Source organism: Equus quagga, chromosome 8 (assembly GCF_021613505.1).
Source record: "Equus quagga isolate Etosha38 chromosome 8, UCLA_HA_Equagga_1.0, whole genome shotgun sequence".
Lineage (NCBI taxonomy): Eukaryota > Metazoa > Chordata > Mammalia > Perissodactyla > Equidae > Equus > Equus quagga.
Genome location: NC_060274.1, coordinates 22,840,567 through 22,858,355, shown reverse-complemented (window position 1 = coordinate 22,858,355; position 17,789 = coordinate 22,840,567). Strand labels below are relative to the sequence as shown.

General features: G+C 39.5%; 1 protein-coding gene across 7 annotated transcripts in view; it reads right to left on the bottom strand.

Moving 5' to 3' along the window:
• Positions 1-1,265: 1,265 nt before the first annotated feature.
• The window catches only part of HIVEP2 (HIVEP zinc finger 2), a 183,016-nt gene continuing 166,492 nt past the window's right edge, over positions 1,266-17,789 (bottom strand). For all 7 annotated transcript variants that reach the window (XM_046669002.1, XM_046669005.1, XM_046669004.1 and 4 more), the window contains 5 exons: positions 17,574-17,728; positions 13,945-14,120; positions 10,614-10,715; positions 8,927-9,822; positions 1,266-3,730 (listed from right to left, as the gene is read on the bottom strand). In XM_046669002.1, the coding sequence (XP_046524958.1) occupies positions 2,906-3,730; positions 8,927-9,822; positions 10,614-10,715; positions 13,945-14,120; positions 17,574-17,728 (2,154 nt within the window). In that variant the 3' untranslated portion in view covers positions 1,266-2,905. The remainder of the gene's footprint in view (positions 3,731-8,926; positions 9,823-10,613; positions 10,716-13,944; positions 14,121-17,573; positions 17,729-17,789) is intronic.

The following is a 17,789-nucleotide window of genomic DNA, read 5'->3' as shown; positions in this document are numbered from 1 at the left end:
CATCTTGCTTTTTACCCACTCACCGCTTGACACATCCTGGATCATGTAACATGTCCTTTCCCACTTCTTTTTTACTGCCCCATCCCTACTAGAATACAAATTCCATGAAGGCAGAGACTTCATCTGTTTTGTGCAGTATGTACACCTCGCACAACAGCAATGTCCCAATGTAGGTGATGAAAAATTATCTGTTGAATGAGTAAGTCAATATATTGTTTTGAGGGTCTGTTCCAAGGCCGCCTCTGCAAAGAAGACTGTCTCATCCCTCCTTCTACTCTCAGCAGGGTAACTGCGCTCTCCTGCGTGATTACAAAACACTCCAAATGCACCATATTTCAGCACAGATATCATATTGTATATATTTACTTACATATATGTCTTTCCTATTTGCATGAGCTCCTTGATGGCAGGAACACTCTTACTCATCCAAAATGCCCATCACAGTACCAGTTCATAGTAGGCACTCAAAAACTGTTTTATGAATAAGTGAAGACATTAAGTGAATTAGATAGAGGAGGAAACAAAGAGTGACTTGATTTGGTCTGGGATCACTCACACACACACACACCCCAGTGAGGAGTTAAACACACAAATCACCCTACAAAATTAAATGTCTCAAGGATTCTTCTTGGTAAGAGACAGGTATTAGGCTGGTCAGCTGTGTTAACCTGTAATTCACTTTTGTAAAACATAGTTTAAAAAGATAGTCTGGCTCATAAAACAAAATAGGTAAATTGTAAATCCACCAATTTGAGATTTTTTATAATGGAAATACTGAAAGATTTTAACCTTTAATGAGCTTCTACTTTCATTGTTAAAAAGGTTCTACTTTCGTAATAAAAGAACAGTGATTTGTGGATGTTTTATAGTATATTTATTCCCATTGGTTTTTGCCTTCAGTCACCTCGGCAAAAATAAAGAGGTGTCCCCAGTGGAATTTCAGATACATACGCATACTAGGGAGGCAGAAGGGGATGAAAATTTGCTCCATTCATGACTCTTTTCAGACACGATGTATTCTCCCTGTGCCCGTGTTCCAATGACTCCACTCCAGAGCTCACACTTGGTGGCCATTATCCATTCTAATCAGATGACAGCCAATGACTCGTCTTCTCACCTGTTTAAAACCATTCCTACTCAGCACACCTCGGCACGGGCAGAGCCTTCCAACTCAAAGCACAGATGGTATCTTGGTAGCATCAAAATTTCTTTAGAAACAAAACTGGGAAATTAAAATGTGAAACAACACATAAAAACTAGACACCTCAAGCATGTAATTGTATATTTATTTCTCTTTTTAAAGAACACTCCTTAATGTAATTCAATATACAAACTTGGTTTCACAGAATTATAATCCACTATATAGCACAAAGATAACCCAGATTGTGTGTGAGTGTGTGTGCACACACATGTGCGTGTTGTTGTACCCCTCCCTTTCTTCCATTCTTCCGGACCTACAAACAAAGGCTCTGCTCACCTTCGACACCAGCCAAAGACCAGTCCGAATGTTGTATACAAAAGACAGCATCCTCCACAAGTTCTTTTCCCTGGAATCTTCTTTTCCATTCCCCCTGAGATAGCCAGGAGCCTGACACTCCCCCTCTTGCAAAGGGTGAAGTGGCTTCCCCTAAAGCTGATGCCAACCCTATTTCTGTGTGGACTAGCTGACAGGAAGGGCTGGTGAGCAGGTCTCCACGCCCCTTCCTCGCTCCCACATCCAACCCTCAGCGTCTGAGCGCCATCCCTCTGTAGTAGCCTTAGTTCCAGTCACCACCTTGTGCAGCAAGAACCAAGGAGATTTCTAAGGTCGGGTCTTCTCCACGGGCAGCGCACAGCACTGCCTGCCAAGCCACCGGGCCGGCCGATAACCAAGCTCTATGCAGTCCCATGTGCTTTGTCACTTTAATTTTTAAAGACACCCTAGCATAGGTCTGTGGCAACCTAGTGTCCAACTGAGTTACACAAAATTGTACCAGTGATGCACTTGTACATATTTACATGGGGCGGAATGTTTTCCCATATTTTTAGATGAGTATATAGATCAACATGTTCACATAAGACCAAATACTTTTAATATTATTTATAACTGATTTATAAAGCTTTGAAAAAACTCACAATAGCACATCGTTTACCTTAATGCTTTACGGTACTATCAGTTTAAAATCACAGTCAGCACTTAAGATATAGTCAATCCAGCAAACAAGAGACAAAAAAATTTACAAGAGTTAAGAACTGACTGACACATCCTTTATCTTTTTTTTAACTAATGCATAAGTGCAGAATAAGATACTCTAGTTTAAATATCCTGTTTACAATATACATTTTTGTTCTAGTTACGCAACAGTAAATCCCATGCTTCACATAGAAAAGCAATCCACAACATTAAGAAAAAATGTACAATTTATGAAACAAAGTAAATAAATATTAGTATTACAGAATCAGAGCTGTACATAAAAGCTGTTCGGTTTTAATCATATAAAAATATGTTTTAGTGCAACCTCACATATATACTGATGCTGTTTTCTTTACATCATTTAGATCCAAGTGTCCAAAAAAGGAAAGAAATTACATTTATTACAAAGCAGATACACAAATTCTAAAATATGTACAAATTACTGCTAAAAAATGCTTATAAGAATATAAGCAAAGTAAAGAAAAGGCACAAACATCTGTACAATTTTAAAAGTACCAGACCCAATAGGTTAATTTCAAATTTTGTTTTGGTCAGGCTCATGACGACTTGTTAATTTACCTAATTCTTTTGATATAACAAAAGTATATATAATAGCAAACTACCGTAACTTAGGACAGGCATGCTATAAACTCGATTACTTCTATTTCTAGAAAAACAGAAAGAAAAACAAAATGGGAAACTGTGGAAATGAAAGTCCCCATGCATCTCAGATCAATGTAGTTGAGTCTGCTCTGACAAAGGTTCTTCATCTTCCTCTGTGCTTGCAGGTAATTCTTTGCTGCCGTGAAAGCCCGGCTGTTTGTCATCCACACAACTCTTGCTGTAAAACGTGGGGTGGGCTAATGCAGTCTGGGATGTACCAAAATTGTCCTTTTCACCGTCATGCAAGTCAGGGTGGGTAGCTGAGGTACAGGGCTGACCTGACTCAGATCCACTAAAGTGTCTAATGCTAACATGTGCACTTTCCAAGGGTTTCTGGTGGGGCTCCTGCCCCCGTGCTGGCTGATCTGCCCCAAGCAGAGCGGCCTCTTCTGTGGCAATCCGGAGAGAGGCGATGGCTTTTGTACAAGTCTGTATGTTTTCCTCCTGTTCCCTCTCTGTTGCATTTAGGCTGTCTTCTGAAGTGCTCTGCTTCAGCAAGAGCCGAGGAGAGGAGGGCGTGCCAGGTGGACCAGATGACTGCAAAATGTGAGGAGCTCGCTTCTCGTGCTGCTTAGAAATCGCACAGGGATCCTTAGGGAAGGGTTCCCCAGAAGGTCCTTTCTTCTCCTCAGAGCCCTCCATTGGCAGAGGCAAGGGGGGTGGAGGACGTAAACCGGAAAGGGCAGGCGGCATGGAGTGGACCATTTGTATCCCACCAACTGGCACCATAGGGATAGGAGCTCGCACTTGTTGCTGAGAGTGGAGTGGAAGATGACTGAAGACATAGTCATTAGGACCCTCAGGGAAAAGGCTGGAGCCTGGATGTTCATAAGCACCTTCTTGGTCTCCATAGAGACTGAAGTAAGGAACCTGAGGTAATCCTCTTCTTAAATTCTGCAGAGGGAAAGAGGACAACATTTAGGACCCACGGCTCTTCATGCTTCAGGCAAGCTATTTCATTCACTCCTCACTCATTCATTCAAAACACTTTCAAACTACCTAATCCTTCTATCTATTTTTCATTTCTCAAGACAAAAGAGATTTCTCAGTTGTCTTTTATAATCCTTGAATGAAGCTGTTGGTCTTTGAAAAGTTACTTTAGTTTTTAAACAGCAATATGATCAAACATGCAGTGTTTTCCCCTAGGTACACAGACACATTTCAGCTCTGTTTTTTCCATAATAGAGAACAAAAAGAAAATAATGGTTAATTACCAGAAAAAGTATACTGAGCAAAACCCACTAATAACAGATTTTTAAATTCAAAAGAAAGTAAAAAGATTACCATCTGTTTATATACTGGGCAGATTTTTAACGTTTTTCTTAAGTGTTGTTGAGAATAACTGGTGTGACAAGCCTGAAATTTGGCCTTTTTTTTAGTTTTCCACAGAACAGATGACAAAGTGGGGGTGATAAACTGGTGTCTCCAATGTGCAAGACAATGGTCTAAAGAGGGAAATTCCTGATCAAGATACACCCCAGGCAGAAGACCAGCTTCTTCATCAAAGCACAAACCAAAGCCAGATTTTCTCAGGAAACCGTCCATCCAACAGATAAGTAGCTAACACTAAATATTTCAAATAGTTACATCTCTTATTCAACTACACAGCTGGGAACCCAAAGATGATTACATCTTAATTCCTCTGTTTATATTATTATTTCCACTTAAATATCTTCTTGGCAATTAATGATTTTGGGCCAGAATTCCAGATTTCATGGTCTCAATCCTGACAATGGAGAATTTATTTTGTATACTTGTTTCTGTAACAAAACACAGACTGTGAGATTATCAGGTTTTAATGAGATGAATCAGGTTTCAATTACTGAGGTTCATGCTTTTAATGGATTGTCATCTAAAAGGACTCAGTTTACTTTCATTTTTTGAGAACTTAAAATCAGATAGATAGAAATCTGTCAAGTAGTCCAGGAGAGAGACCAAAAAAAATGTTCTAATTCATTTCAAGGATGTTTCAGTCCTAAAACTCAAGGTATGCTCTATTTCATTAATGATTCATCCAGTTCTATTTAGATTGTGAGACCGTCACAGGAACAATAAATCATACATCCTCTCTGCTACTCTGTGCCATGCTTGGCCCTTACCCTGTTCTGGGCTATACCTGATTTAAGGTAGAAACAAATGACTTATTCTGGAAGTGCGGGAGAAATCATGTAATTATCAACCCTACAGCCACAAGGACCTCATAAGGGAAGTAAGATGAGAACTTCATGTTACGAGAAAGAATCATTTAAATGCTCCCAAAATAATATGCCTCTTCTATTCACTTTGGTTTAGAAAAAGCATGGTTCCCTCATCACACACCAGTCAGGGTGACAGAACTATGACGCCTACGATAATAATCTTTGAACATAACCAAACAAGTCTTCTCTTAATCAACAGTTATCACATATTCAAAGCTTAAAGTAAAACGTAGCTTGGTAATTTTTCCATTTGGCTTTCGGTTGCTCTTCCACGGCATCCACTGCACACCCCTCATCAGAATGCGGGTCTGTGAGGCAGCCAGAGAGAGAGCTGTCCCGGACATGAGATCCCTGACTCAGGCTAACGAAGGGAGTGACAAAGTATCCTCTACAACTGGGCTATATCAATACGTTCAAAATCCAATGAAACTTTATTTGTATTAAAAATAAAAGTTTCATATTCAGACCTTTACTGGTCAGAATAAATGAGCACAGCCACAGAAGAAAGGTTACAAGTACAATTTCTACCATGTAACCACTTTCCCTGCTCCAGACGCTGCCAGGTGTTTCCAGACATCCTCTCTCCTCCCAGTCACCCCTTCCTCATCCTCCAAATAAACGCTCAATAAAGCTTTTTCTGCTTTGGTTTTACTCCATTTGCAATCCTATTTTGTTTTGTAATTTGGGCCTAATCATTGTAATACGGTGAACAAACTCCCATCTTACTTAAATCTCAGCAAGAAAAATCTCGATATGGAAACGTAAATAAGGCATCCATGTGGGAGTTGTGTTAAGTGTCTGTAGATATACGTACATATGTGTTATACATATATCCCATGTTCCAGATATATTGCCCACCCATCTTTTCATCAGTGTCAGCATGTCCTCAAGAAGCAAATGCTAAGGAGGCAGGAGCGCAAGAGGGCCTTTGCGGGGGTGAGGGGAGGGAACAGGGGAGTGAATGCACGTGAAGGTAAAGTGGAGGGGAAACAGGTGCTCAGCGGTGACTGATCCGGGCTCAGTCACTGGCCGGGGGCTGCAGGGAGAACATGGTTTGACTTGACAACTGAGCCCTATCCCGAAAGTGCAGACAGCAGGAGGCTGCCAGCTTCCTGCATTCCATACGGCTGAATGGCAAGTTCTTTCAAGGATGGAAATCTACTTGGCCCACCTCCCTGGCTGCCAGGAACAGATTAAGAAACTATGGCTAAGAGGGAAGTGACCTGTTCAAGATCACAAAGACAGCAAGGGAAAAAACTGAATGCTGACTCTTTCACTAGACATGATGTTCGTCTACGCCACATACCAAGGACCAGGACATGCCTTCCTTTGTCTCCTTGCTATGTATCTATCCAAACTTTGAAAATGGAAAAGGAAATTTTTTTGTTTAAAAATTATGTGGGGCCAGAAACCACAATATATTTTCATCATCATCCTTGAGCCACACACAATAGACCCTCAAAAACTATCTACTGAACGAATGGATAAGACTCTTACCTTCTTATTCTTTCTCTCTATCATCAATGATCTCGTCTATCTATCTATATCTGTATCTATCTAATATTTTATCATCTCTATCTCTAGAGCTCTATCTAAGCATCTATCCATCATCTATATATCATCTACCTCTATCTAGCTATGTCTGTCTATCTATTACATCTATCCATCTGTCTATCAGGTTAAACTTAGAACTAACTAGAGGGTATTAGTGCAGAAACAGCTGAATAGCAGGATCTCAGTGACTGTATATCATTTCCTCCAAACCTGTTCCCTGGGTCCTACTACATAGCCTGAACCAGAAAATGCATGTGTCACAATGAGCTACGAGGTCCTTTCACGTCACAGTCACTGTCCTGTGAGCCACTGGTCAAAGTTAAGCAACAAGACAAGGTATTGCTGATAGAATTTCCAACAATTCTTTTTTCCGCTGGCTATAAGAATCTTGTTCGCACATCATGGAAAGATGAAAATCCTCCTCTGCCCCTCAAGAATGGTTGATAAAGCATAAAAAGGGAAGTGCGGGGACCAACTGTCCCTGCTTCAGGGAGGATCCCAGACCTATTTCCTCATATCATGTGAATGAAACGTGGAGGGTCCAAATGCTCTCAAGAGAATGAAACTGGGTAACAGACCAAAGGCTCAACACTTGGCTTCATAAATGGTAACATTTAACAATTCTATTAAATATCCAGGTGAATTGGTACCAAAAAAAAAAAAAAAAAAAAACCCAGTGACTAACAAAACCAATCTCCTTCCAGCAACAACTTTCTGGGCAGAGACCGAAACACGAGATGAACTCCCCGAGTCCCCGCCTTCAGTTCCTTTGCCCAAGCTGACGGTGAGTTGCTATTATTTTTTAATAGCAATAGTGTGTTGGCACTAAAGGCTTATTTTTTGTGACTGCAGTCAACTGGATATGCTCCAACATCTGACAAAAACCATAGTCTACATCCACCCGGCCAAAGCCAGAACGGGAAAGCCTCACCTCACATGCTACCCCAGCATCACTGGCTCTATACCAGAAAGAGCATGTTGTACCCCACATATGGCATCCTAGCATCCGAGGGATTTATGGCTCTCGAGTTATGCCGCAACGGCGTAAACTTCAGAAGATCCCTCCTTTCCACTTAGCACCGCCAAGACACAAAAACCCATGGAAACGTACATCTTCTTCTGAGCTTGGTAAATTATTAGGTTGGCAAATAAAGTATGTCCCGAGGGCTCTGCATGTTTCTGCAGTGACTGCCGTGAAGACTAAGTTGGTAGCAGGCTTGTGAAGAGGGTGTTGGAGGTCGGGGAGGGGAATGCAGCAAGAAACTTTCTTTAAGTTTAAAAATGACGACCTAAAAGGTGATGAGAAGGAGGAACCTGGCCACAAGAGCAGTGATAAGACAGAGCTTAGAGCTGGCAGCACTTCCTTTGGCTTAAAGGATAGTGCTGATCCACATGACAGAAACCCAGAGCAAAGAGTAGAGACCAGGACACAAAAAACACATTTAAAACAAACCAACTCAAAAAGGATCATTCCTCGTCTATACTAAGCCTGCTTCACTCATTTTTTAAAATCCTACATAAACTGAAAGAGATATCAAGGTCTACTGAGCTGTGGAATGAGGCAGGGCAGATGCTTTTCTATGGATGTGCATTAAAGGTACTGCCTTAATTTAATCTGTGATGGCTACTGTTGTTATCTTGCTTTATAACGAGGACATACCACAGAAGCCTTGTCTTATACTTTCTCCCTCAGCTCGCCCAACTGCCCACGCTCTTTGGGCCACCGTCTCACTTGGGAAGTATTCCTGGTAGCAAGAGGTGGTAGCAATGGCAAGAAAAACATGTATGTTCACGCCTTGGATTTACAAACACACTGTGGGGGTCAAGCTCTCCTCTAGGTCCTCACCAGTTTCATGTGTCCACTCACTCCGGGCAAGGTAATGAGTTTATTAAAAAAAAAGAAAAAGTGATTGAAAGCCAAGGCTAATGCCTGAATCAGAATTCTTACTTAGAAAAGTTATATAACTGACACCTAAATGTCTCTGAGAGTGTCTGTCTATGCAGTCATGTCATGCCAAAGACTTCACCTTTCCTCCTCATGTAAAGGTTCCAGCTCATGTCTATAATTAGCTAAGCTTAGAAAGCATTTAAAAAGGCCTCCTCCATTCCCAGCTGGAAAGGCACTACTGCTCTGATGCAACACAACACTCGGAGTAATGCCACAGCCATGCTACTGACAATAGCATAGGATAGAAATGTCTTCCTGCTACATTAGAAACCAAGTTCACTGCTCCCCAAGAGAGATACCCACGCTATAATAAATTCCACACTACTGCGTAATCAAGAGGTTCCAATGTGCTTTGACTTATGTTAGAAAGAGAAAGTCAATTATACTTACAGGAGGCCCCAATACAATTGGCTCTGCTTGCAAATACTGCCCCATGGACAACGGTGGGTTATGGTATAAAGCCCTTCTGGGAGATGGCGCCCTTATGGTGGTCATGTATCTTCTCTCTCTCCTGGGAGAAAGGTCTCTTCTTGCCATGATATCTTTCCCAGGTGACACTGGCCTCCTTGGGGACAGATGTCTTCTTGGTGAAACCTCTCTTTGTGATATCTCTCTTCTCAACGCAGCTTCCTTTCTTGGTGAAAGATGTCTCATGGGTGACAGATCTCTCCTAGGTGATAAATGTCTTCTGGGTGATAAATCTCCTTTGGGTATCAGATACCTCTTTGGTGAATTATCTCGACAGGGTGAAGAATCATATCCTGGTGAGGAATGGCGGCTTGAGGGCGAGAAGTCCCTCGGAGAGGAGCTTGGCTCTGAAGACAGCATGTAGTCTTCATCCATACAACTAGGGATGTCTAACCTGTCTTTGTCTGGTTCTGAGTCTGTACTTTTGCTCTGGAATAACCTCTGGTATTCTGTCATCTGAGTATCTTCACATGAGTCACTTGGCGTCATCAGCTGAGTAACCTGAATACTTGGCAAAGTAACCAAATAGCTGATCAATGAAGAATGCCCCAGGGAACTATCTGAAGGAACCCCATGGGGTACGGCGCCAACATTCACTGGCAAGGAGGAGAATCTAGGAGGCTGAGGACTGGTGCTTCTTGATCTTGTTTTTGGTGTCAAATCTCCCTGGTCATCGAAGTCCTCATCATCTTCATCATCATCATCGTTATCATCTCCGTCCTCACCATCTGATTCTTCAGCATCTGAGAACTGATGGTCGGTTGAAATGCTGGACATGCTATGCTTCTCAGCTGCTTTGTGCAAATCTTCCATAGTTTCTGAAACAATTGAACAAAGTGGAGATCAATATCCAAACATCAAGGTTAGGAGCTAATTTAGTTCTATCTCTTTCCAAAAGCTTTCCTCAATCCCCCAACCCCCAGAGATAGTTCCATCTCTGAACTCCTGTAACACTCATTGGGCACTTACCTCTGTGACCCTGCATTGGTTCTTATCTTTTTATGTACCTATCTGGTTTCATCCTCACCCAACAATAAGGACTCCAGAGTAGGACCTTATACCTCAAACATCACATCACCCCCAGAAAACCTTTAATAAGTGGGCATGGATAATGTTGGCAGTGATGATGCTAAAGGAAAAAGGAAAGTAACAATCTGTCTCTATAGGTATAAACTTACATATAAGTGGTGTATCTCAGAAGGTTTGGCCAACTCTCAGGTTTTCCACTAAGGTTAACGATGAATTTTTTCTTACTAGATTTCCTCTTAATAGGAAAAGTAACACATTAAAATGCTTTTCAAATTTCCCAAAAAGTTTCAAGAAATTTAAGTCACTATCACAATGTGAGCGCAATTAGGTTTGCTTTATGGTTCTGGATAGAAGTATTTTCATAGTAAGCCCTTTTCCTCCCCCTTAGTCAGAAATGAAATGCATTTATTTCTTTGTAGCTGTTGAGTAATTCAATGTGTCAGACTCCTTTGTTATATTTACTATTTAATAAAATGAAATATCATCAGTTTCTAAAAAACATCTAAAGTTATTTCACCACCTCAGCCACAAAGCTCCAGCATGCATAATGAAGAGGTCAGTCAACTAAATGATGAGATACCTGCTTCCTCAGCTTCTGTGTCATCCACTGATGTCATGGAGACTCCCAACTCCAGGCATTTCTTCATGTGTGCTTTAGATTTCATATGCTTCGTTAGGTTTCCTAGAAAACACAGCCAAAAAAAGAGAAATTAATTGGTTACCAAAATGGGATGATTGCTCCAAAATCCAAGGTGAAATGAACTAAGTTGATAACATAGATTTGTTTCTACCCACCACCCCTTGCCTCAAACTTAAGAGGAACAATCTGGTTTCTGAAGATATCAACCCCTGAGAGCTTTGGCCCAATCTCAGGTTTTCTTCATTTCAGAAGACTATAGAAGACTATGGCCACATCTCTGCAAGAGTAGGCTCCAAGCACAACTGGGAATCTCTAGCTTTCCTGGCTGGGAAGGGATCTAATATTTTCAGCCCCAGTGGGCCAGCCTCCTAGGACTCCATATAAACAGGACAACACAAGCTGGATCCCATTTTGGAGAAACTTCAGAATGAAATACTGTCATCAAAACACCTACTGGACCCCAGACCTTCTGGCATTGATCAGATATAGATTAAACCCACAGGAGCCTCACTAGTCAGAAGAAGAAAATACGAAAACTAATGTTAGGGCCAATCCTGTAAATGAACTCAAAGATCGGGACAAAACATGACTAACTACTTACAGGGAGCATTATTCTCAGTATTCAGCATCTATCTGCCTGGCATATGTTAGCAAACTTTATGACAGCAGTTTCTAAAGTTCTGGAGTGGCAATATTCCCTTTTTATTTATATGGAAACTCTCGTTCTAAGAAAAAGGAAAGGTTTTTGTGTCAAATATGTATTACAGTGGTGATACAGATATATACAATTATATGTATACATACTTATGTGTGTGATTCTGTAGGGTTATAGAATTACTATATGGAATGTGAGAAATTTTGGAAATACTGATCCAATCACCTTTGACTTAGGATCTATGAAACTATATATATATATTATTCCATGTCATATATATAACTTGCAAAAGAGATCCAGGAACTAAGTCAGTTGTAAGGGCCATATTATTATCTATGTCCTTTGATGCTGCTTTAGCAAAGTATCAGCAAACGCTTTACTTTTAAGACTAGGCTCATGGAATCTAGGAGGAATCTCTTAGCCTGTTGAAACAGTCTGTGCCCCGTACAGGAGGTGTTTAGCTTACTATTAATGTAACATATGAACCACAATTCTAAACTGAGACACTGTAGTTTATTTTTTTTACTTATATTACCTTATCTTTTACTTAACATTTTGCTTATTGCTTATATACCTATGAACTTTATGTGCTATGTTGATAACTCCAAACCCAGAAATATTTCCAGGCCCCTACCGCTCCTCTTTATCAAAAAATTATATCTACAATTTTTCTAAAGATCTCAAACACTTCTGTAGACAGATCATCAAGAATTCTAAAATCTGTAAGTTAATTTATCCATAAATTAATGGAAATCATCTGCTTCTGCAAGGGTGCAGGTAATCTGCCTATGTGGATGGGTGTGGATGTCGTGTCAGGATCATTTATTTTGGTCTTACTATGTGTTTCTTCTATATTTTTCTCTCCATCTGTTTCAAGCAGGTGGGCAGGCTTTGGGCTCTCATCTTCAGGAGAGGTTTGCAGTTACAAGCATGGCTCTACAATAACCCCCCGTCCTGGTTTTGGTTTATTGAAGTCTTGAACTTCTGAAGGATTCCAGGAAGGAGAGTGGGGGGCACCTGGAAGAGTAGCACAGGCCTGGAGGAGCCAGGGCCCTACCAGAGCGCTCCATCTGCCCTCGAGCGACCCAGCGGACAACTGGCACTTCGGCTGGAAGTGAGAACCCACAGGAGTTTGCTCATTTTAAGATTCCGAGACATTTGCACATTCCCGAAGGCTGACAAGGAAACTCCAATAATGACCAAGAATAAATTCTTTCCTGCTGAAACTCCAGTACAATAGTTCAGAGCCAAATTTAATTTGATTAAAAAAAAAAGATCAAGCAAAGTGACATTTCTTCACCCAATGTTTCACACAGCTATCCATGTACCCAACTCACATGCCCAGTGAAGCTGTCTTAGTTGTAACTGCTGGCGGATTTGCAGTATTTCCTAAAACCAGTTTATATTTTCTTATTTCCCAGGGAGTCTCTCGGTGACGTTCTATGTAAAAGGATTGTGCAGAAGTGCACGGTATTTAAAGGACCTTATGTTTCTCTCTTTTGAAATGCAAATAAACAGTCCCTTACCCTTTTACTGGCTTCAAACGAAGTATACTTGTAATATAGATACTTTTTTAATAAAGAAGAAGCAAATATATTGAAAGGCTACACATTTATACTTCTGACAAACCAATAAAGACAATTTAGGATTTAGGCAACAAGAGAAAAATAGGCACACATTTCTCTACCAAAGATTATTTTATTTGATGTTTATTTTTCTTGATAGTTAGTGGAGCAGATGAATTGGTATGCAAATTTAAAGTGAAAACCTAGGAAAATGATGTGAGGTTAGTGAAGCAGTGTCTAAGGAGCCGTTAGTATTTCTACAGTAAGCAGTAACACAGACTTCTACAAAAGTCCAACCACCCCTAACTGACTACTGTTTGCATTCTGAGAACTCTGGGTTTATGAACATTTTAATGATTTCAGATAGAAATATAATCAAAGCAACCTCCTTGTGTAAAATATTTTCATATAAATATACCCGTTAAAAACAGATTTTTGGGGGGGCGACGGAGACAGAATATCATTTCAAGGCAAGTCTTAGTTTTATGAGATTATCAGTTGTGGCCTGAGAGTAAGAAATTGTCTCTGTGCTGATAAATACACAGAACACAAGCTATCAAATTTCTATGCATAATTAATGCAACTGTGGATGGAGGGCCCACCTGGGAGTCTGTGGATTCCTACATTATTTATGATCTTGAAACTGACCACGGGCACATGTTTTCTTCCCAGCAGCTGCCTTGCTGTTCTAATGTCACTGCATGGATTGTCTCCCTGCAGTATTTCAACACTGGTGCAAAGATTATCTAGACCACATAACATTTCCAACATGAAGTAATAGCTTTGCAGGCAGTTCTTAGCCATTTCCTTTGGAGACAATTGGCCTGGACCGAAGTCTATTGCTCTTACTTAAGTCATAAAGGGAGCCTCACTGTCTCATGTGCATCCTTTGATCCCTTACACAAGGGAGAAAATACATTTTGTCGGGTCATATTTTCACAAACAAAACCATCTGATTGTCAACGAAAGTTAGTTATAAAATGGTATTCAGAATTCAAAGTAGCCATAAAAAAAAGTGTTTTTCCTATTAAAAAAATAATCAGACCTGTACCTTTCGTTTTGAAGGCAAAGTTACACAACTTGCATACATAAGGCCGGACATCAGTATGAGTGCGAATATGCTTTTTGAGCATGCTCGGCTTCTTACAGCGAATCCCACATTCTTCACAAATGTACTTTCCACGTCCACGTCCTCTGACATAAACATAATCTTCATTTGACTTATACCTGTTTAAAAAAGGGGAAGCCAGTGTGTTTTCAAACACTAGTACGTTATGTATCAAACCAAAAGCTAATCATTTTCATGGCAAATTTTTATGAGGTCTTTTACAAACAATCATTCAGATTTAACCCTCTGAAGCCTACGAAATTTATGCAGTCAATGCCTGAAAGAACTGGAAAACAAATGTGGCATTGTAAACAAAATGTAATTTTTTCTACATGGAGTTCAAAATGGAATTGGCTCTTCTATTAAGTGTAAATATGTACATGGATTCAGTAGAGACATTCAAATGGGCTTACATAAGCCTCAAAGAGTTGCAGAGCTGTGTCTTACTACTTCTGGATTCCAGGATAGCTTCCAACCAAGAAACATCCAAAAAGTTACACCAACATATTAAAATCATCATGCATACATCAGTTGCTAACATTACATCATCTAAGATGTGCACGCACAACACACATACCCCTCTACGTTTGCTAAAATAAATATAACTGATAATATAATTCTTCCTTGCAAGTTTCTACTCTATTTTTACAAACCTGGCACAAGAGTGCTTCAGAAATTTCTAGCTTGCACAGACTGAGCTGAGCTCACCAACTGTTGTCTACAGATGTCTCCAGATGTGATCTGCTATTCCCAAGGACCATGAATCTGTTTGAAAGTGGAGTCTAAATTTCAAATAGCTTCTGGAAGGTACTGTTACATAAGGAAAACTAGAGATTCTACTTTTCAATCAAATTTGCATTTGTTTCCAGAAGGATTTAATAGAGCGATTGGAAAAGATGTCTGAGGTCATGCAGTTTAATCAAACCAGATGAACAAGGTCTTAGGTATTCACTGTGATAACCAATGGAAGAAATTTACCCAGGGCTCAACCATCACATTTTGTTTAGAATACAATGAAACGTGATCTAGCACAGAGCAAAAGTAGCATTCTATTGAATAATTCAGTGAATATCATCATCTCTTAAATCATAGCTAGGCTAGAATTATGGTCAAACGTCATTCTTGAAAAGATATTCCTTTCAAGGGATTCTTTTTATAACTTCAGAAGGTAAACTGACATACAAAACACCCTAATTCACTGTGGATTGACTTAAAGGCAGTAGATTTAGAGTTTTTTTACATTCTAAGAGCATTGCAAACTTCTTTACTTTGTCCAAGCAAATCCATCATGAGGAATGAAAGCAAATTCAACTTCATTCGTCCAATTCTCTGAAGGACTTTTAAGAGAGAAAATCCATCCACATATTTAAATACTAACACTCCTATGGATGCTATTTAATCTTAACATTATCTACTTTTTGGTCAGTACCAGACCAGGTGAGAATTAAGTGGTATCAAAAATATGAATTGTCAATGTTGTATGCTTTGCTCTTTTAAATCTTTCCCCTCTTATAAGGAATTTCCAACATCAACTTTTTCTTCAAAATTATTTTGAACTTCATACTTTTATCTCACATTGTCTTTCATAATAAAGTAGAAAAGAACTTAAAGATGTGAAATATCTTCCACCATTTAATTTCACTATTTTCTGCCCCTAACCAGATGAAATTCCCTAAGGAATAAAGAATAAAACAAACAATTTTATAGAAAGCTAGTTTTCTTCAGGGAAGTATACTTTAAGCTTACTGGAGCCCATCGTCATAGTTGATGGGGAATGTATTTTCTCTTCAAATAATATCACTTTATTTTTAATATCTTAGTTGATTAACTTGCTTCCAGAATGAAAAGATAATAAAATTATGTACAAAATATAACTGTATATTAGAAAAATCTGTACAAATAAAATATTTACCATTCAACAGTTCTGCAGACCCATGAATCTACTTGACACGAGAATTAACAGATTTTGAAAAAATAATTAAAAGATATGTTTAATTAAATTACTAATCTATGAATTAGATAATATAAGGAACACATATATTTCAAGTTTTGGTCAGTCATACTTTTTTTTAAATTATAACTTTGTAGTCACCAAAATAAGAGGTGGTGATGCACTGGTTGGAATGAACTCCTCACCAGGCAGAAGATGGGTCCCAGCTTAGGAAGTGATTGGGATGAGCCCATACATGGCACAAGGAAAGGAGGAAGAAATGAAACGAGGGCACAATCCGGTTGGATCATCAAAACGTTCACATATGCTTTTTCACGTGTGTCCCTCGTTACTGGAGATGTGCTCCCCAAAGCATACAGGACCTGTGACGGTCTCACTAATCTAGTACAAGCGCACTGATGAAGAAGACTGCGGAATAGTGGGTTGATTCGGTCACAGGGACCTCTCAGTATCTGAGGAAAGCTAAAATCTCTATTTCTCTTGTTGGTGTTAAAAAACGCGGAATGTCAAAAAATACTGAGACAAGCTTCATAACTACATACAACTGTGGTTTTAGTGGTGGAAATCCTAGGCATCCATCAAAGAAGCCCAAACCGAAAAGGGGACCAACTTCAATAATCCATCTCCAAACTGGTAAATCCATGTGAGAAAGCAGCATTTCATATCACGAAACATTCAACATTTTATAGTGAAGAAGATAACATTTTGTCCTCAAAATATAATTGGAATAAATTCATGCTCATGGAAATATGTAAATTATAGATCTGTTGCAGAGATAAGGCTAGTTACATCGTAATCCCCCAAATATGGTTAGTGGCTTTAAAATTTTTTAACTTAAAAATTTTAAAAGTCTGGGCCTTTTCTCCCATGTGACTGGACTGACGATACATTTCTATCGAAATCTAAAACTAGACATTACATGGTATGTGTAATTTTTCTTAACTGTCTAGATGACAAAGTCTTTGAACCTTCTTACTTGAGTTTCTACAGCTCAGAATTCAATATTTAAAAAGAAATTCCTAAAGACAGAGAAACTGTCACAGACCAGAGGAGTTTGGGGAAATAAGACAACTAAATGCAATGTGGTACCCTAGCTCAGATCCTGGCACAGACAGAGGACTGATGGAACTGGTGACATCCCAATGGAGCCTGAAGTTCAGGTAATAATAAAAGCACTAAAATAAACAAATAAATTAACTAGTTCCTAGGATTACACATGAGTGTGCAGTGTGTGTGCTTGCAATTTTGTAAGCACAGAATAAAAATACGTCCATCAATAACACAACAAATACCCATAAAAATAATACTAAAGAATGAACAAATTTAGACAACATCAAGAGTCCACCAATTTAGTCAACTTCATACTAAATTAGAGGCGTGAAAATTTAAGGCAGAGGCTCGAACCATACAGAACAGAGACATTTTGACTAAAAGACAAGTCATGAAAGCAAGAACATGAACTCACTATCTATTACCAGCCAGACTTCAGACACATGAATAGAAAAGGAATTTGCTTTACGCTTCCAACCAGAGTAGATACTCTTGCTTCCATGCAGACAAGTGGGACCATCTCCTCTGACTTATGACTGAATGGTGTACATTTGCACGTATGTCACCTTACCCTCCTTCAAAGATTTTAATTCGGATTGGTTCCGTTTGTTTGGATCCAATATCCTTATCTCCATGAATCTCTCCTTTCCCTCGTTCCTTTAAGATATTTCCCACTAGTTTCCTTTCGAGTTGGCTGCCAAATAAAAAGGCTGCATCCGGTTTCATCTGTGGGACACAAAGAGAGAATCAGTCCATGTGCTTTCTCTACGACACAGAGGAAGCCCGC